At 55.5% G+C, this 19,890-nt stretch overlaps 1 protein-coding gene across 1 annotated transcript in view; it reads left to right on the top strand.

Moving 5' to 3' along the window:
• The window catches only part of HMCN2 (hemicentin 2), a 145,018-nt gene that overhangs the window by 104,590 nt on the left and 20,538 nt on the right, over positions 1-19,890 (top strand). Inside the window, exons 59-80 of the mRNA XM_037797992.1 lie at positions 106-219; positions 1,209-1,411; positions 2,119-2,200; positions 3,699-3,830; positions 5,943-6,086; positions 6,178-6,337; positions 6,422-6,546; positions 6,948-7,131; positions 9,137-9,234; positions 9,701-9,967; positions 10,532-10,722; positions 11,174-11,255; positions 11,346-11,482; positions 12,099-12,240; positions 12,320-12,464; positions 13,221-13,348; positions 13,974-14,130; positions 15,636-15,757; positions 16,540-16,704; positions 17,881-17,988; positions 18,298-18,432; positions 18,818-18,952. Of these exons, the coding sequence (XP_037653920.1) occupies positions 106-219; positions 1,209-1,411; positions 2,119-2,200; positions 3,699-3,830; positions 5,943-6,086; positions 6,178-6,337; positions 6,422-6,546; positions 6,948-7,131; positions 9,137-9,234; positions 9,701-9,967; positions 10,532-10,722; positions 11,174-11,255; positions 11,346-11,482; positions 12,099-12,240; positions 12,320-12,464; positions 13,221-13,348; positions 13,974-14,130; positions 15,636-15,757; positions 16,540-16,704; positions 17,881-17,988; positions 18,298-18,432; positions 18,818-18,952 (3,156 nt within the window). The remainder of the gene's footprint in view (positions 1-105; positions 220-1,208; positions 1,412-2,118; positions 2,201-3,698; positions 3,831-5,942; positions 6,087-6,177; positions 6,338-6,421; positions 6,547-6,947; positions 7,132-9,136; positions 9,235-9,700; positions 9,968-10,531; positions 10,723-11,173; positions 11,256-11,345; positions 11,483-12,098; positions 12,241-12,319; positions 12,465-13,220; positions 13,349-13,973; positions 14,131-15,635; positions 15,758-16,539; positions 16,705-17,880; positions 17,989-18,297; positions 18,433-18,817; positions 18,953-19,890) is intronic.

The raw sequence follows: 19,890 nt of genomic DNA, 5'->3' as shown, positions 1-19,890 counted from the left end.
CAAACTAGGACAGGGCTGTGGGCCTGGGAGGGCTTTAGGGTTGAGGGAATGGACCTGGGGGCTGGGACCAGTTTACAATGCGAGGGGCTGGGCTCCACCTTGCAGGCACCCATACACTGCAGCTGGCACGAGTGCGGCCCTCGGACTCCGGGACATACATGTGTGAAGCTCTCAATGCCGCTGGCCGAGACCAGAAGCTGGTGCAGCTTAGCGTGCTGGGTACGTCCTGCCTGTCCACTGCCTCCACCGTCCCCCACTCCCTCAATCAGCCCTCATCCCCTCATCCCTTAGGCAGCACAGCCTGGCAAGGGGCAGCTGGCACCAGCTGAGGCTGAGGCAGGAGGCACGTCCCTCTTGCAGTGCTGGTATATGGGCAGCACGGTCCTGCCTGAGGGTCAAGAACATGGGTTCTAGAGCAGACACACTTGGGTTTGAACTCAGCTGTGCACTTGCTCTGTGACCTTGGGCAAATCACTTTCCTTCTCTGTGCCTCAGATTTCCCATTGTAAGGTGGTAGTTTGTATACAGGTTCAAGGATGGTAAGCACAATTCTTAGCCCAGTGCCTGGTGCATGGTAAGCTCCGATGATGGTGAGATTGGGGAGGGCTGTGATGAACCCCCAAGAGCTTGGCCCAGGAAGGGAACTTTCCTAAGTCTACTTAATCCTGAGATTCTCAGCCTGGAACCTATTGCAGAGCTCGTGGCCTTCAGAATCCTCTTGGGAAAAGCCAACCCCAGGCCGTGAGCATGTCTCACTGGAGAGTGCTTTCTAGTTCTAGGGATGATTCGTTCATCGGTGCATGTTCACCTAATGTGCGCCAGGTGCTGTGCCAAGTCCTGGAGGCTCAGAGCTGGGAGTGGGGAGCGTCTACATTGGTATTTTCCATATGTGGGGGGAGCTGGCCTGCTGGAGGGGTCTATAGGGGCCCTCCATGTAGGGCTCTAACCCAGCTGGGGCCTGCCTGTGGGGGAAGGAGCCCAGGACGCTGTCAGGGGGGCTTGCTCCTCTAGGCAGTGGAGGCCCGGGAAGGAGGTCTTTCCCATCACCCTGCAGGTCTTTGGCAAGGCTGGCAAGGGCTCTCTTCCTCCAGCTACCTTGGGTCTGTGCTAACCTCAAGGGGCCGGGTCCTCTGCCTGACCCTTGTAGGTCTTTGTAGGCTGTTTCTCTGTGCTTACAATACCTCACTCTGCTTATCTCCTGCCCTCAGTTCCCCCCACCTTTAGGCAGGCTCCCACCAGCCCCTGGGACACCGTCCTGGTGCGGGCTGGGGACAAGGCCATCCTGAGCTGTGAGGCAGACTCAGTCCCTGAGCCAGTCGTGACCTGGTACAAGGACGGGCAGCCCCTGGTCCTGGCACAGCGGACCCAGGCTCTGCTGGGTGGGCAGAGGCTAGAGATCCTGGGCACCCAGGTGAGCAGCTGGGGCCAGGTGGGCAGCTGTGGGAGTGTGGCAGCCTGAGGGTTGGTGGGCAGGTGTGTGGCAGGGTGTGGGGGCTGCTCCCTCCTTGGCCTGTGGGTCCCCAACCAATCGGGCTAGCAGCCTCCCGGGCCAGAGACATAGGAAGAACGCAGGACTCTGGAGAAGTGAGTTTTAGTCCTGGCTCTGCACTGACTCACAAAGTGACCCTGAGCAGGTCCCTTCCCTGCTCCCTGCCTCTGTTTCCCCATCCGTTTATGTATATATATATATATAGATAGATCCTTTCTCTGCCCTTCTGGATCTGCAACTCTATGGGTGTCTGTTCTGTCCCCCCCTCCCCCATTTAGATTAGACACACCTAAGTGTTTGCTGGTTGAATATTTTTTGGTCCTCTGAGAATCCTGACCCAACTCTATCCCCACAGTGAGGGACCTTTTCCTCCGAGCTTGGCTGACGTGCATGCCCAGGGGAGGGTGGGGGTCCAGAGCCTTCTACCCACCTCTGACCCATACCCTTGCTCCTCGAGGCCCTTGGGGAAGATCAGAAGGTCCCATCTCCCTTTGGCTTCCTAGGCAGGACCAGCGTATTTTGGAAGTCCCAGTTCTCCCTGAACTTCTAAGGCCTAGATGCTTCCAGGGAGGCCTGGGAACCCCTCACCCCAGACCTATGCACACCCTTCTCTACGCTCTCTGTCGCAGGTGTCAGATAAAGGTTTATACACCTGTAAAGTCAATACTGCAGCTGGAGAGGCCATGCGGACCTTCACGCTCACCGTCCAGGGTAAGATAGCATTGGTGTGAGAAACCCAGCCTTGCCAGTGTTGCCGTGGCACCCTCAGGATCGGACAGGGGCTGCCAAGGATGAGAAGGATAAGAGCCGGAAAGAGGCGATGTTGCTGAGTGGTTATGGGCATGAAGCCTAGAATTGAAAGGACCTGGATCCAAATATGGCTCTGCCACCAACTTCTTTTGTGGGGTTTGGTAGAGTCAATTTGCCCCTCTGAGCCTCAGGTTATCTTCAGTGAAAGGGGGCTAAAGGGCCTAGGTGCCCAGGGCTCAGCAGCTGGACACTAGGATGAAGGTAACCTCAGAGCTTTGATACTCAGGGGGCTTGGGGCCATGTCACCTTCGTTTGAGGCTTGAGGGGTTCTAGCCCATCAGCCCAAGAACAGAACATGGATGACATTTGAATAGATGTGTGGCTTAAGCTGGGGGAAGAGAGGTGCCTGTTTGAGCTGTCTAGGGAAGCAAGGGATAGAGGCCTAGCCAGGTTTACTTGGGGTCAGATTTTGTAACAGTTAGGTTTAGATTAAGCTGTGCAACAGAGACCCCCAAAATACAGTGGACTCAACAAGAAGTTTACCTCCCTCATCTAAAAGCCCAGAGGTAAATGTGGTAGTTGAGGGTTCCAGGTTCCTTCTGTCTTCCCTCTTCCCCTAGGGTGTTGTCTGTGTCCATGTGGCTGAAGTGGGGACACGTTGCAGCCTGTCCCAGCCCACAGAAAACAGAAAAGAACAGCAGTGAAGGGCAAACATTTTTATTTTAAGCAAGCAATGCAGAAATGGTATCCATTCCTTCCGCTCACATTCTTTTGGTGAGAACTTAGCTGCCACAGCAGACTGCAAGAAAGCCTGGGAAATGTTGTCAACATGAGCAACTATGTGCTCAACTAAAATGCTGCTATGGAAGAACGGGAAGAACGGGCTGAGGGGGGTAGGCAGGGGCAACAGCTGTTTGCCACAGATGGCAAAGCCAGTAGCCTTTCAACTAGGTGAGCAGTGAGTGGATCCAGCCCTACGCCAGATGAGTAACATGTTGAAAAGCCTGACACCAGGCTTGCTACCTAAAGGTCACAGCTCTTCTCCTGATGGCTGCCTTGATAAATGGTGGGAAGTGGGGAATGCCTGGTCCCTGAGGGCAAAGACATTTCCTCTTGAGCCCGGCTGACTTGGTTCCACTGGTTGTGGCCGTGTGGGGTGCTGGGCCAGAGAGAGAGTGGGGATCGATTAGTGATGTCTGCCCTGGCACAGGATGAGACTGCAGGTGCCTGAGCCAGGTGCTCACCCTCCTTGGTCTAAGTGGACCCGTCTCGGGTGCTGCTTTGTAATTGTTTCGAAATCACCAGCTTCTGTGTCCATCAAAGGCAAAGCATAAAATGTGGTCTCCTAAGTGGAGGAAAGGGTTTCTCAGGCATCCCTGATCTGCCTGAGAGGAAGGAAATGGCATGTGTGGGAGGGGGAGGTTCCCAGGATTCTGGAAACCTGGCTTCTTTCCTGCAGTGCCCCCCACATTTGAGAACCCCAAGACAGAGACCGTGAGCCAGGTGGCGGGGAGCCCCCTGGTCTTGACCTGTGATGTGACTGGGGTCCCTGCACCCATTGTCTCTTGGCTAAAGGACAGGATGCCCATTGGTGAGTACATCATATCCTTCCTTTTAGTGCTAAATATTCCTTTATTTAATAAAATGACAGTGAATGCAGAAGAAAGTTGTTGGGTGTTAAGTGTTCTTACTTGGCAAAATGAAAGACTGACAGTGTAGTATTGTTCCCATCTCCAACTTTGTTTTATTTTTATTATTATTATTTCTTATCGTTATTAGCCTTTGAAATCCAAATGTCCATCGGGAACTGCTCCGATTGGGGACTGGGGCTCCCCACGTTTGTGTTCTCAGTCAGCCCCCAGGAGACAGAATATGTGGTTCTCCGTTGCTCAGGGCAGCACAGAGGGCCGTGGGTAAAGTCCAGCTGGCCTGACGCCGGCTTCATGGGCTCCCAAGACTGCTCCTCCTCCAGTGACTTGTCTCTGTCCTGGCCCCACCATTGGTCACCCCTGTTCAGGCCTTTGTCCCGTCCCCCAGCCCTGTCCCTTTCCCCCAGTCATCCTGGGCCCGCTGTGGGTCCTCCAAGCCAGGCTCACAGGGTGGTGAAGAGAGTGCAGTTCTGAGTGACTCACTGCCTGTGGAAAATCCTCTCATGGCTTGTAGGGTCCTCAGGGGGCCCTGTGTGGCGGGGACTAGCCTGGCCCTACCTACCCAAGCCCCTGATGCTCTCGGCTCAGGGCACCACCCTGTTCTCTCTCTCTTGTGCAACAGCCTTATTGAGATATAATCCACATAGCACACAATCCAAAGTGGTTTTAGCATATTCACAGTTATGCAACCATCAACACAGTCAAAACTGAGAACATTTTTATCATCCCAAAGTGAAACCCCGAACCCATTAGCAGTCACTCCCCATTTCTCTCCAAATCCCCCAGCCCTTGGCAACCACAAATTTGAGTTCTCTATCTACAGATTTGCCTATTCTGGACATGACATATAAATGGAATCAGATGAGATGTGAACTTTTCTTCTTTTGGCTTCCTTCACCCAGTAGAATGTTTTCTAGGTTTATCTATGTTGTTGCATTAATCAGTAGTTCATTTGCTTTCATGACTAAATAATATTTCATTGTGAGGATATACCACATTTTGTTTATCCATTTGTCAGTTGGTGGACATTTGGGTTGTTTCCACTCTAGGCATATGCCTGGGTGTAGAATTGCTGGGTGCTCTGTTCCATTGCCTCCAGACCCTTGCACGTGCTCTTCCCTGCCTGGACTACCCATCCTGGACTCCCCTGACCACCTCCCCTTTCACTTGGCTAATTCCTACTCACTTTCTAGTCTCAGCTGAGACTCACCTCCTCCAGAAGCCCTCCCTGATGCCTCCATGCTCTGAGTTCCCTGAATTAGGGACTTCACAGGACTTGTCCCACTGGCTTGTGATTCTTTCACTGTCTCTCTTCTCTGATTCATTTTAAACTCTTTTTGAGGGCAGGGACTGGGTCTTATTCATTGATTCCCAAGCTCAAGGTTGGAAACATAGTAGCTGCTCAATAAATATGTACTGAAATGCTGGCTGGATAAATGAGGATCTAGAGGAGGGGGGTCAGTTAGAGAAGGCTCTGGAGGAAAGGTGGCATGGAGAGAATGGAGGGAGAGGCAGCCAGGCTGAGAGTGGGGCAAGGCCGGAGCAGATGCCCAAGGGGAGGCCTGAATGCGAGCTATGCTGGGTCAGTGAGTGGCTGGCTCCCCTTGACCAGAAGCCTTGATAGATGGGCAGGGGCAGGGGCAGGGGTGAAACCGGGGTCGGGGAGGGGTAAGAGGGTGAGGGCTGGGCCTGAGAGTCAACAACAGGAGGAGCAAGTCTTTAGGACACTAAAGGAAATGGCGTCCTTGGGAAGAAATGTCCCCAATGGAAGGAGATAGGATGGGATTGTGAGGAATAGAGCAATGAAAGCAGAGCAGGCTGCAGAAGGTTGTACTGTATATGGGAAGGAGGCCCTTCCTCTCTCTGGGCCTGCTTCCCTATGAGCACAAGAAGGGGTGGGAGATTTGAGGGTTCCCAGGGGCCTTTCCAGCTCTGAGAATATGGGGGATGGGGATCCTTTCAGGAGGGCACTTGACTCCATGTTGGCCTGGTGCTGGCACCTAGGATGGCGGGTCCTGTGCAGGTGAAAGCCTGGCATGCCCCTCTGTCCACAGAGAGCAGCGTGGCACAGGGCGTGGTCTCCCGCGGAGGCCGCCTCCAGCTCAGTCGCCTGCAGCCAGCCCAGGGCGGCACCTACACGTGCGTCGCCAAGAATGCTGAGGCCGAGGCACGCAAGGACTTCGTGGTGACCGTGCTGAGTATGTCCACGCCCTGCACCCCACTCCTGTGCCCTGCCCCCATGCCAGCCCCTGCCACTGCCCTGGGCCTCACTCGTAGCCCCTGCCGCAGTGGCCCCCCGGATCCAGAGCTCAGGCACCGCGCAGGAGCACAGCGTCCTGGAGGGGCAGGAGGTGCGGCTCGATTGTGAGGCCGAGGGGCAGCCACCGCCCAACGTGACCTGGCTGAAGGATGGCAGCCCGCTGGGCCAGAGCGTGGGCCCCCACCTCCGGTAAGGCTAAGCCTGTTCCCCGCCCTGGGCTGCGGGGCCTGTAGACCCTCACACATCTGCCCTTGCTCTCACTCCCTGCGGCAGGTTCTACCTGGACAGCAGCTCCCTGGTGCTCAAGGGCCTGAGGGCCTCGGACTCAGGTGCCTACACCTGCGTGGCCCACAACCCCGCGGGGGAGGACGCCAGGCTGCACACCGTGCACGTGCTGGGTGAGGGAGCCAAGGGGGGCGGCCCTATCGACCTGGACTCCAGCAGCCTGGCTGGCGTGTGGGGCCTCGATGAGGGGGCTGGGCTGCTGGAGACCTGGGTTCAAGCTCCACTTCTGCCATGCTGGGCAACCCAGGCCATGGTGCAGCCTCTCTGGGCCTTGGCTCTCATCCCCCAACTAGAGGATGAGTTGGGGGACAAATGGAGATGAAAAGAGCCATAGGGAGAGATTGCCACTCCCCACATACTGTGGGCCTCATCCCTCACATGGGGTGGACATGGCTCTCAGAAGCCCCAGCCACGATGGATGCTTGTGGCGGAAGTCCAAGAACTTCCCTGGGAGGAGCCACCTCCCCATCAGGCGCCTCACTGTCCCTCTTTTCTTCTCTCTGCCTACCCCCAGTTCCTCCCACCATTGAGCAAGGAGCAGACGGAACAGGGACCCTGGTGAGCACTCCTGGGGAGCTGGTGACCATGGCGTGTCCCGCCCGGGGCTCCCCGCCCATCCACGTGAGCTGGCTCAAGGACGGCCTGCCCCTTCCACTGTCCCAGCGCACTCTCCTCCACGGCTCTGGTCGCATCCTCAGGTAGGGGAGCGGCTCCCATTCCAGCTGGCCAGCTGGTAGCAGGCCCCAGACACACTGTTCAGGCAGACAGCTGAATGGTTTTTAGGATAAAAATAACCGAAACATATAGAGGTGTATGATGAGGAGAGTGAGGGGACCCCACTCCCAAATGGAACTCCACTGAGGGCCTCTGCCCTCAGGCACTCTCATGGTCCAGCAGGGGAGGCAGGCACAGAGCCAGGGAATGATGCCTGGTTGCACCCAGCTCAGCCTGGCCCGGGGTGGAGGAAATCAGGAAAGGCTTCCTGGAAGAGGATGCCTGAGCAGAGTCTTCATGTGATCAACCTGGAGCACTGACCGTTCCAGGCATAGTTCCAGGCACTGGAACTAGAACAGTGAGCAGGGCGAAGTCCTTGCCCCCTGCGGCCACAGAGGGGTGGAAAATAGACATAAAAATGAAATGTCAGGTGGGATGCATTGCTCTGAAGAAGACTAAAGTAGGGCAAGGGGGGTGGAAGGTGGCAGTGGAGAGTGCTGTTTAAGGGTGGCCAGGAATAGGCTCTCAGATAAGGGGACATTTGGGTAGAAATCTACAGAAGGTGAGAGAGAGGGTCAGGTGGATTCTGTGGGGGGAGAGCGTCCAGACAGAAGAGCAGCAGGTTCAGAGGCCCTGGGGTGGAAGTGTGCCCAGCCTAGTGTGTTCAAGCAGAGTGAGGGGCTGGGAGAGGGGAGGTCGGGTGATACAGGTCCTTCACAGCCTGTGGAAAGACTTTGGGATTTTACTATGGAAAACTGCAGGAGGATTTTCAGCAGAGGAGTATCACGCTGCTCTGGCTTAGGTTTTGCTTTTTGTTTTTAAATTAGAGAAGTTGTAGGTTTACAGAAAAATCATGCATGAAATACAGAGTTCCTGTATACCACCCTATTATTAACACTTTGCATTGGTATAGTACATTCGTTACAATTCGGGAAGGAACATTTTTATAATTTTACTATTAGCTGTAATCCATTTTAGCTTGTGTTTTTAAAGGATGCTCTGGCTTCTGTGTGGGCACCAAATGTGGGGGCAATGGCAGAGCAGGGAGGGCTGTTGGGGGACTGTCACAACACTCCAGGTGAGACACCCTGCGGCCTGGGTCAGGGAAGGTGGAGCTGCCAGGAGAGGAAGAGAAGAGCCAAGGATTCTGCAAGGTTTTTATCCTGGGTAACTGGAAGGCTGGGGTTCTGTTTTTCTGAAATGGGACCCCTGGGTGGGGGGCGCAGGTTGAGGGGAGAAGACCTGGAGTTCTGCTTGAGCGTGTTGATCTGAGGCTCTTAGAGATCCAAGGAAGAAGCAGGCAGTTTGCTATTCCACCCTGGAGAGCAGGGAGGTAGACATTTGGAGACTGTCAGCAAATAGGGGGAGGCCAGGACCAGCTGCAGTCCCCTCAGAGCTAGTGTGGACGGTGCCCCCGCCTGCCAGTGTCAGGATGGGGCTGTGGGCGAGGAGGACCCATGCAGGGGACCAGGGAGGCTGAGGAGCTCGGGAGAGTTGCCATCATGGGAGCTGCAAGCAGCCCACATTTCAGGGAGGAAAAGACCCCTAGGGCTGAGCGATGCCCGGGAGCTGGCCACTGGCCACGGCAACGCAGCGGTTCACGGGGGCCTTGAAACAAGAGCATGTTAGGAGGAGTGGTTGGAGTGAAAGCCTGTGTGGAGGGTGTTCAATAGAAAACAAGACGACAGAAAGTAGAGACAGAGAGTAGAGATGATGCTGTGGAGTCAAGAAGGCAAAGAGGCATTGTCTGAGGAAGGATGGGTAGGCAGGCTGTCCTCCTAGGGGGCCAGTGGAGCTTCCAGAACTTGCAAAGCAGGAAGTCTGGCTGTGGAGCAAGATGGGTCAGCGATGGCTGCAAGCCAGGCCCAGGGGAAGGTGGGGGCACTTTGGGGCTTTATCCTGAGAGCCCTGGGCTGAAGCAGAGGCTGGACTTGTTCTGGAGCGTTTCTACTGAGCCTGCCTCTCTCTCTCACTCCCTCATGGCATCAGGATTTCCCAGGTGCAGTTGGCAGATTCGGGCATTTTCACCTGCGTGGCTGCGAGTCCTGCTGGAGTGGCTGACAGGAACTTCACCTTACAGGTGCACGGTATGGAGCAGGGGGGTGTGGGAAGGCGGGTCCTTTGGCCTTGGCAGGTGAGGATCAAGACTGTTGCCCTCCTTCCTACCTAGGCAAAGCCAAGTATCAGCCCTGGGGGGGAGGTCAAGGCAGGGCAAACACAATGACTCGGTCTTTGATGCCCTTGGTGGCTCATCTGGACACTATGGTGTGCCAGGACTCGCCAGGCACCGGGATACAGCAGTGAGAGGAGGCAGCCCTGCCACCAGGAGGTCAGTGAGGGGAAGAGCTCTGTAAAGACAACTACATTTCCAGGTGGGTGTTCAGGGAAGGCTTCCTGGAGGAGGTGAGGTCTAAACTGAGCACTGAAGATAAGAAGGAATTGTCCAAGAGAAGGGCATTCTGGTCCATAGGAACAGCCTGTACAAAGGTCCGGAGGTGAGGGCCACCCGCCATGGAATAAAATGACACCTGCCCACCCCTTTGCCCTCCACAGTACCCCCTGTCCTGGAGCCGGTTGAGTTCCAGAATGACGTGGCCGTGGTCCGTGGCTCCCCAGTGGTGCTCCCCTGCGAGGCCCGGGGCAGCCCTCTGCCCCTCGTGTCGTGGACAAAGGATGGGGAGCCCTTGTTGCCCCAGAGTCACGAGCAGGGGCCCGGCCTGCAGCTGGAGAGAGTGGGGACTGGCGACTCAGGGACCTACTCATGCGAGGCTGTGAGCGAGGCAGGGGAAGCAAGGAGGCATTTCCAGCTGATGGTGATGGGTGGGTCAAGCGCCCTCGCTGCTGGCTCTTCTGGGCCAGGGGGGAGAAAGTGGGACTCGGGTGAGATGGAAAAGGCGGTGTGGGAGGTGAGCCCCTGGAGGCTTGGAGCTGCTGCCTGTGAATGGGACTTAGGGAATGGGTCTGGCTCCAGCCTATAGGGGATGGGTGACCAGGATGTTTGATTCTCCTGGGGCTTGTGCCCCTTGGTCTTGTCCACCAAACCTTGATGGCAGAAGCAAGAACCTGAGCCACAGAAATGTGGGGGCAGAGCCTTCAGTCTCACGCACAAATTTTGCCAGTGTTGTGTTATATTGGAAAAATTTGTGTAAATTGTGCATTCCCCACCACACTGGTCCTCGTTGGTTTTAAAGCACAAATAATTATCAGTCCCTTGAGTGTCATGCTGCCCCAGGAAGAAGGGCCCATGGTTTCTGATGTTTCAGCCCTTCCCATTCACCTCCTCACCTGCCTGTTTGAAGCTCTGTCTGGGGGTTGGGAGGCAGGGGTGGGGAGGGGGAGGTGAGCCCAGCACCCATGACTGACCCAGGGTGGGTTGTCTTGCAGATCCCCCCTCCATTGAGGGCTCAGGCCAGCCTGCAGAGCTGTTGCTGACCCCAGGCACCCCCCTGGAGCTCCTCTGTGATGCCCGGGGCACACCCCCACCCAACATCACCTGGCAGAAGGACGGACAGGCCCTGAGCAGGCCGGAGAACAGCAGCAGGGCTGGGCGGGTGCTCCGGGTCCAGGGGGTACAGGTGCTGGTCCCCGCCCTCTGTGGAATGAGGCTAGGGGGAGGGGAGAGGAGGGATCACAGCTTCCCCAGACCCAAGAGACAGTTGGCAAGCTTTGGCCAAGCTCCTCCTTTGTGCCAAGTCCTCTGCAGGGTGTGAAGGTGTGGAGGTGCCCCACAGGCCATGCTCTTGGTGTCTCCCAGCCAGGTCACAGCCAAGGCCAGTGCAGAAACCATCATCCAGGGAGTTCTCAGGGCAGAAGAAGGCTGGTGCAGTCAGGGGGACTTCTTGGAACAGACAGTCCTTGCACTAGCTCCTGAAGCAAGGCTGACATGCAAGAAACATTCCAGAGAAGGGAGTGGATTTGTTGGGAAGGCAGGATGATGGCGTCAGCAGATGTGTGCAGAAAGGAAATGAGATCTGGAGGTGGGCAGGCTGGGACCAGAGGCAGGCACTCACTCTGCTCCGTCCCCAGGTGGGCGACACTGGGCTGTACACTTGTCTGGCCAAGAACCCTGCTGGCGAAGTTGAGAAGAGCTTCCGGGTCAGGGTTCAAGGTAGGGGGTGCTGGGGTAGGGGCAGAGGTGGAAGGGAATGGGGCCTGCAGGAGCAGGTCCATCTCTCATGTTGTCTCTGTCCCCTCCCAGCCCCTCCAAATATTGTTGGGCCCCAAGGTCCCCGCTTGGTGGTTGGCCTGGCCCCTGGGCAGCTGGTCCTGGAGTGCCCAGTGGAGGCAGAGCCAATGCCTGAGATCGAGTGGCACCGAGATGGAATCCTGCTGCAGGTGGGTACCAGGCTGAAGACCCAGGGCCCTGCCTTCTGTCCCTCTCAGCCCTAAACCCTGAACGCCTGGATCCCATGTGCTGAGGGCCCACTTTGCACACCTGCTCTCTGACCTGCATTCTCTCATCCCAATTTATGTCATTGTTGTCATCCCATTTTATGGATGAGGACAGTAAGGCAAGGCTGGGATTTGCACCCAGGGCTACTTCCCTTTGCACCTCCCAGCTACACTTAGTGGCTGTGTGACTTTGGGCCAGTTACTGAAGTTCTCTGTTCGTGTCCCTCCATTGGGGTTATTTGCCTCTGTGGACCCAAGGATTGTAGGGACCTGTGGCAGGGGCTCCAGCCCCTGATTGGGCCATGAGTCCACTCTGCAACATCTCAGATGGACAGAGCGCCAGGGACAGGGTGCTCCCTCCCTCCCAGTGCAGCCCAGTTCTTCAGAGAGTCCTCAGCTGGGCCCCTAGTCCGGGGCTACAGGACAGCCCAGAGTGGAGTGGAGGCCACCAGTTGGCCTCACCTGTTCTTTGGCCCCCTTTGCCCATCAATGTGGAGGGGCAGCCTGGGGCCTGACCCAGTGCTGACAAAGGTCTCTCTGCCCCTGTGGGGTTCTGCAGGCAGACGCCCACACACAGTTCCCTGAGCGGGGCAGGTTCCTCCAGCTGCAGGCCCTGAGCACAGCTGATGGCGGCAACTATAGCTGCACAGCCCGCAATGCAGCAGGCAGCACCAGCGTGGCCTTCCATGTGGAGATCCACAGTGAGTGTCCCGCCTGCCCGCCCTGCCCCCTGAGAGCCACAGGCTCCCAGCACCCGCTCCCTCTGTGCTCCTCCTCCAGCATCGCCCACCATCCAGCCAGGGCCACCCACAGTGAACGCCTCAGTGAACAACACGGTCCTGCTGCCCTGCCAGGCCAACGGTGTCCCCCAGCCCCGCGTGAGCTGGCAGAAGGATGGGGTCCCCCTGGATCCTGGGAGCCCCAGGTGGGAGCTGGAAGGGGGAAGGGATGGGGGAGGGTCTCAGCTACCACTGTGCAGGTGGTAAATGGAAACCCACTTGGGCAGGCTGGGGCAGACGTGGGGTGTCTCTCAGAGCTCAAGGCCAGGCAGGCCACCTGTTAAAGAACCAAGGCACTCTCTGCTTATCTCTGTTTCTGTGCGTGCACAGCCTCATGCCTCATGCCTCTCTCCCAGAACAGTTTGCTCTCTGTGCATATGGCAGAGATGGCCACCCTAAGGCCCCTCTGTTTACAGTTCCTTGGTTCATGCCACCTGCCAAGCTGAGAGCTCAGAATGAATGAGTCCCAATTTCAAATTCCATTGGCCCAGGCTGAGTGATGTGTTTCTCCCTAGACCAATCAACTATGGCTAAGGGCGGGGTTATGCAGAACAGGCATGGCTGGGGGCCTGGCCCTTGGGAAGGGGACGTTCTCACACCCAGGAGCCATTCTCCAAAAGAGTGGAAATGCCTCTCCCTGCTCGCTCTCTGGAGAGGCTGGGCCTAGGCGTGGGCATGGAAAGCCCTAAGTAGCCCCTCTCTTGTTCTATCTGAGGCTGGTTTGGGGTGTGGGGAGCTGCCCCCTGGCTGTGACCCCCTGACCTTGGCCTCTTGGATACAGCCCTGTTGCTGGAAAGCCATGGACAGGGGAGAGTCTTGCTGGAAACACCACCAGGGGTCGGTCCCCTAGCAGGGCCCCGCTGGGCCTGCCGGGCTCCATGCAATCCCTCCTTCCATCCCAGGTTGACAGTTCTGCCTGAGGGTTCCCTGCGGATCCAGTCTGTCCTCGCCCAGGACACCGGCCACTACCTCTGCTTGGTGTCCAGCTCCGCTGGCTCCGATCGACAAGGCCGCGAGCTCCGGGTCCTTGGTAGGTAGTCGAGGAGAAGGTCTGTTCCCTGCCCTTGGCATCTGGCCCCCATTTGGGGCTGGGTCCTGCCTGGTTTCTGTGTCACCCCAGCAGTCAGGGGCCAAGAGCAGTGGTCTCCAAATATTTTTTATCTTAAGTCCATTAGTAAAAAGTTTTGAGTATGCAAACTCAAAGTATGCATGTCTATTTTTATGCATAAATTACATACCCTCACAACTATACTATTATATTAAGTGTGTGGGAAAGCATATACAAAATAGGAAACATTGAAAGTATAAGATTAAAAATCACCATAATCAGAGGTTCTCCTCTTCTCTTCCCACTCTGATGGACACCCTCTTTGAGGCTGCTCTGATGGGCCCTGGCCTTGGGGTTGATGCCAGTCGAGCCCCAGAGGCCTCAGTCAAGGAGAGGTGGTTTGGGGCATGTCAGCCTCAGAGACGAGAAGGTTTGGGAGCCTGTCAGAAGCTTTTCCTCGGGAAATTTCTCCTGCCCCCTCTCCTCTGGCTTCTTTGAGGATGGATTGAAGGTGGTGGCAGTGCCACCTGCCTCTGGGCACAGCCCCAGAGCCCCCTGGCTCACCCCCCTATTGTGCCCCATCTCCTGATGACTGCCCTCTCCCCAGAGCCTCCAGCCATCGCCCCCAGCCCTTCCAACCTGACCCTCACCGCCCACACCCGGGCCTTGCTGCCTTGTGAGGCCAGCGGCTTCCCCAAGCCCTTCGTGGTCTGGTGGAAGGACGGACAGAAGCTGGACTTCCACCTGCAGCAAGGAACCTACCGGTAATCAGCTGGTCCTTCTAATAGCTCCAGGAGATGCACGGGGTGGGCAAGGCTGCACCCATCTCACCAAAAAGGAGCTGGGTCAGTCAGAAATGGGGGCAGAGACACGCTCAAGGTCTCGCCAAAGCCAGGACCAGAACTTATGTCCCCAACCTTGGGACCAGGAGGGCCTTTACACTAAGGCAGATGGGGCTAACAGGCACTGGGGTGGGGGCATTTGGGACATAACAGTGTGTGACCTTCACAACAATTAAAGTCATTATTTGTTTAAAAGACAGAGCTTTGAGGCCTGAGTCAGTGCTGGGTGAGCCTGGACAGGTAACTTCTCCTGGAGCCTCAGTCTCCCCATTTCTCAAATGCAGATTATCAGAAAATGATCACTGGTTGTTCTAGTTTGCTAATGCTGCCAGAATGCAAAACACCAGAAATGGATTGGCTTTTATAAAAGGGGGTTTATTTGGTTACACAGTTATAGTCTTAAGGCCATAAAATGTCCAAGGTAACACATCAACAACTGGGTACCTTCACTGGAAGATGGCCGTTGGCGTCTGGAAAAATCTCTGTTAGCTGGGAAGGCACATGGCTGGCGTCTGCTCCAAGTTCTGGTTTCAAAATGGCATTCCCCCAGGCCATTCCTCTCTAGGCTGCGGCTCCTCAAAAATGTCACTCTTAGTTGCACTTGGTATATTTGTCCTCTCTTAGCTTCTCCGGAGCAAAGTCTGCTTTCAATGGCCGTCTTCAAACTGTCTCTCATCTGTAGCTACTCTCTCAGCTTCTGTGCTTTCTTTAAAGTGTCCCTCTTGGCTGTAGCTCCTCTTCAAAATGTCACTCTCAGCTGCACTGAGTTCCTTCTGTTTGTCAGCCATATTTAGACCTGCCCTGAATGGCTGGGGTAACACCTCCATGGAAATTATCCATTCAGAGTCACCACCCACTAGTTGGGTGGGGCACATCTCCATGGAAACACTCAAAGAATTGCAATCTAATTAACACTGATAGTTCTGTCCACACAAGACTACATCAAAGATAATGGCATTTGGGGGACATAATACATTCAAACTGGCACACTGGTGCGATACAGGAATTGATTTACCAACTATTTCTTGTGTTAGGAGCTGGGTCTCGAGGAGCTTTACACCTTCAGGAGGTGCTCAGTAAACATGAGCTGTTGTGATTAGGGATTTGAATGAAGTTATTATTATAGAAGTTATCCTAGGTGGTTATTTAGAGAACATTCAAAGTTTAGAGAAACACAGGAATGAAAATAAAAATCACCTACAAACTCAGCAGCCAGAGTGAGCCACTATTGACCTTTGGGAATAGAAACTTCTAGAGGAAACTTATAGATTCAGGGCCAGGGGTCAGAAGCAGGGATAGGGGGTGGAGGTATGGTTGGGAGACCCCCACATCCAGATTGCCTGGGCAGAGAGGCCATGGCTGACTCATCTCAAGTCAGCCCAGCCAGTTACTTAACAGCCTCCTGTCTGTCTGTCTGTCTGTCCCAGGCTCCTGCCGTCCAATGCCCTGCTCCTTGCAGACCCCAGCCCTCAGGATTCAGCCCAGTTCGAGTGTGTGGTGAGCAATGAGGTGGGCGAGGCCCGCAGACTCTACTGGGTGACTGTTTATGGTGAGTGTGGGAGCTGGGGACCACGCAGTCCCTCTCGTGTGCTCTCTCTGCTCACAGGGTCTTGCACTGCTTTCCTTAGCCTTCCTGAATTTCACAAACCGCCTCCTCCAAGAGGCCCTCTCTGATCCCACCTCACCCACACTGACATAATCCCAGCTCCAGCCCTTGCAAGAGAAGCTCCTCCCCAATCCAGAGCTCTCTAAACCCAAATCTGACCTTGTCACTACCCCAGTTAAAATCCCTCCCTCCGACTACCCATTGACCTCAGGTTCAAATGCGAAGTTTCGCCTTGACCCGTAAGGTCCTATGTGGTCTGGCCACCTGACCCACGGCTTCAGCTCATACCCTCTGGGATCCAGTCATGCAGCTCACCCTGAGGCCTTCACACATGCTGTTCCCTCTGCCAGGAACACTCTTCCCTTCACCCTGCACCCGGCCAGTACCTGCTCTTCCTTTAGATCTCAGGGTAAATGCCACTTGCCCCTGGAGGCCTTCTTTGACCTCCCCTACTCCAAGCTGGATTGCTCCCACAAAGAACCCTTCTCTTGTGACACACACTCTATGAAAAGTTTACCTAGCTCATGTCTCCACGGAAAGCTCTTCGTGACTATCCCTCACAGACAGCAAAAATATTTGCTGAGTGAGCAGATGTGACTCACCTTTGCATAGCACCTCCCTCCCTGGCCCTTCATTACTAAAGATCCACCTGGTGTCTTTGCCCTCGTGACTGCATGTGCCCGGGGCCACCTCAGCAGGGCCTCCAGCCTTGCCTTGCCTTTCAGCGCCTCCCACCATTGCCGACGACCAGACAGACTTCACGGTGACCAAGATGGCGCCCGCACTCCTCACGTGCCACAGCATGGGCGAACCGGTGCCAGTTGTGTCCTGGAGCAAGGCGGGCACCCAGCTGGGGATGCGGGGGAGTGGCTACCGGGTCTCACCTTTAGGTAAGTGAGCTCCAGAGAGATGCCGTAGGGGAGACCAGGAAAACCAGGCAGAGAGCTTGGGGTCATGTCCTAGGGCAAGACAGAAAGTTCTGGCGTGGCTCTGCCATTCACTCGCTGTGTGACCTGAGGAAACCTTGCCCTCTCTGGGCCTCAGTACTCCCTCCATGCACTAGAGTTTTGAGATCCATTAGTGGTTCCCTGATGCTACTTGACAAATTGGTGCAGTTTCATATCAAAAGGAGTAAAATTATAACTACAGAGATATTTTTCTTAAAACTAGTTTTATCCGGTTGGAAGGACTGTTCCCTATTCCAAAATTATGTTCTCTGTAATCTTTTGGTGTGGTAAGTTCCTTTCTTTTATGAAATTAGGGTGAAAGTAGATGGTAATTTTTTTAATGTCCTTGCTGGTCAAAAGAAAAAGTTGGCAACTTTATGTATTTATTGGTTAGTTAGTGATCCCTAAAGTCTGGGAACCACTGGCTAGATCTGCAGTTTTCAAACTTTTCTGAAGCAGTAGAATCCTTCCTTCCAACAAGCAGTCACGGTGAAGCCCAGTGTGTACAACAAGCCGTGGTTCCAGTTACAAAAGTCATCACTCCCCTAGCCTACCCCAGCAGGCCCACAGGGGTCCCTGGAGCTCAGTTTAGAAACCACTTCCTCGACTGCTGAGGTGCATCCTGTGATCCGGGAAGGTTAAAATGGTATTCGTTGGGTATGCAAGGCTAAGGGAGGGCGAGAGGTGGCAGTGATCATGGGAGGCTTCCTGGAGGAGGTGAGTTTTGAGCAGAGCATGGTGAGGTAACAGCATGGGAGCTTGTGGAAATGTGAGTGGGCCAGGGATTCCAGGCAGGGCAGTGGTAGATCCTGGAACATCACAGCCAGAAAGGTCTAGAGACCATCTTGTCTGATTCTTCCTACTACATATGGGGAAACTGAGGCTCAGTATGTGAATGGAACTTGCTTACAGTTATATTCCAGGCAGGAAGGAGAGGCAGGCCTAGAACCCGAGCCTCTGATTCCCTGTGTTGTTTACAAATGGGCAGGGGAGGCAGGTTGAGTGGCCTGGGGCAGAGATACCAGGGTAGGGGGTATATAAGAGCCTGGCCAGCACCGCCACTGAGGACATGTGCTCCCTGTCTCCTCACCTCTGTCCCTGCCCCATTCCCACCCACAGGCGCCCTGGAGATCGGGCAGGCCCTCCCCATCCACACTGGCCGCTACACCTGCACAGCCCGCAACTCTGCTGGTGTGGCCCACAAGCACGTGATCCTCACCGTGCAAGGTAAGGGTCCCTGAGCCGGACAGCCTGTGGCCCCTGGTGGGGAGGGGAGGGGATGAGAGCTAGAGGCAGGAGGGGCTGGGGTCCAGGGAGCTAGATATGCAGGTGAGGGTCTTGGGCCCCAGATGCCTGGGCCTGCCTCTGGTTAGATTCCCCAGTGGGATTCCTTGGGAGAAAATAATCAACCCACCTGCATCCCCCTTGCCGAGGTCTCCAGAAGCCCTGTTCCCTTTAAAGGCATCTGTCTCCAGTGCGCAGAGCTCATCTGGTTAAAGGCATCTGCAGGCCCTCTGCACCCCTGTTCTTTTGCAGCCTCTCCCGTGATGAAGCCACTGCCCAGCACGGTTCAGGTGCTGGCCTATGAAGAGGTGGTGCTACCTTGTGAGGCCTCAGGTATCCCCCGGCCAACCATCACCTGGCAGAAGGAGGGGCTGAGCATCCCTGCAGGTGAGTCTCCACGGCAGCCAGTATGGAAAGGGAAAAGAACAGGATGGGCCTAGGGATCTTCCTGCTCTGAGGCTCTGCAGACCTGTCTAGAAGCTCCCAGAAAGCCCCTGCCCTGCCCAGATGCATGTCATACCACCCCCCTCCCACTCCACCCCCTGGTCTCACCCTCCTACCCCCTTCCCTTCTCCTTTCACCCCCCAGAGCCTAAGATCCTTTCTGAGCAATGTTGCTGGCTGGGAGGTCAGAGAGGGGCAGCCCAGCTCACTCACCTTTTGACCATAGCGGTCACTTCTGCTGCCTGGTCAGACAGAACTGCCCCAGCCTGCCCTCCTTGGGGTCTCCTTGCCCCAGCCACCAGTCCCTGATTGTTTCCCACCACACCCAGGGGCGAGAACCCAGGTCCTACCCAGTGGACAGCTGCGGATTATCCATGCCGGTGAAAAGGATGCCGGGAACTATCTTTGCATTGCACAGAACAGTGCGGGCAGCGCCATGGGGAAAACGCGGCTGGTGGTGCAAGGTGGGCCTGTGGGAGAGACTGGGGTGGTCCCTGGCGACCGAGGGGTTTTGAGGCCCCTGAGAGCTTCTCTCTTCACTGGAGAGGGATTAGGGCTGCCTGGCTCTGAGGTTGAGCAGGGCGTGACACAGCACCCCAGGGCCTCAGCACTGCTTGTGGGTCTAGAAGGAATTGAAAATGTCTTATCTTGCCCCAGGGTCTGGCTGCTTATAGTAAGCTCCCATCCCCAGTGCCTTCTCTCTGGGCCCTCCTGGGACACAAGTCTGGCCATTCCTCATTAATTTTGGTTGTCCAGTAACAATAGATATATCTGTCCCTTTTGTAACACAAAACACACAATTAAAATTGGGCTGTTTCCTTAGTTTGACCAATCATCATCTCTGAAGATAAAGGAGACATTGCTGGCCCCATATTTGCAAAATATTCTGGGCATATTCAATATGGACCAGTCCATGCTTTGATCCGAGTGCTCTGCTTTGGTGAAGTGTCTCGAGTGGTTGTCCCTGCAGGCTGGCCGTGTGTGGCCGGGGCTGGACTCCGCCACCACCCCTGGACTTAGGCTGTGCACTCAGAGTGGCCCCTGGTTCCACACCTTCTCCCTGAGCCTCCTTGTCCAACGGGCTCCTTTCCCCTGCTGTGGTCACCAGTGTCTCCGTATGCCCAGCCCAGGCACCAGCGGCCTTCACTTCACTCCCAGCCTAGCCCCTCCCAGAGAGGAAACTGCATGGGCTTTGCCACAGCTGTTCTGCTTTTGGTCCTGGAGGCGACCCAAGGGGCCTGTGGCCAAGTGGCCTGACTAGGGAGGCGTCTCTCCTGAAGCTTCTCATCATGGCATGTCTGTGTATGTTATGTATGCATATGTATGTGCACAGTGGGGTCACCCTGTCACAGCTTCACTGTGACTCAAGCAAGTCCCAGAATTGTCCAGGCCACAGGTAACA

The sequence above is a fragment of the Choloepus didactylus genome, chromosome 10 (genome assembly GCF_015220235.1).
Source record: "Choloepus didactylus isolate mChoDid1 chromosome 10, mChoDid1.pri, whole genome shotgun sequence".
Classification (NCBI taxonomy): Eukaryota; Metazoa; Chordata; class Mammalia; order Pilosa; family Megalonychidae; genus Choloepus; species Choloepus didactylus.
This window is presented reverse-complemented; position numbering and strand designations above follow the sequence as displayed.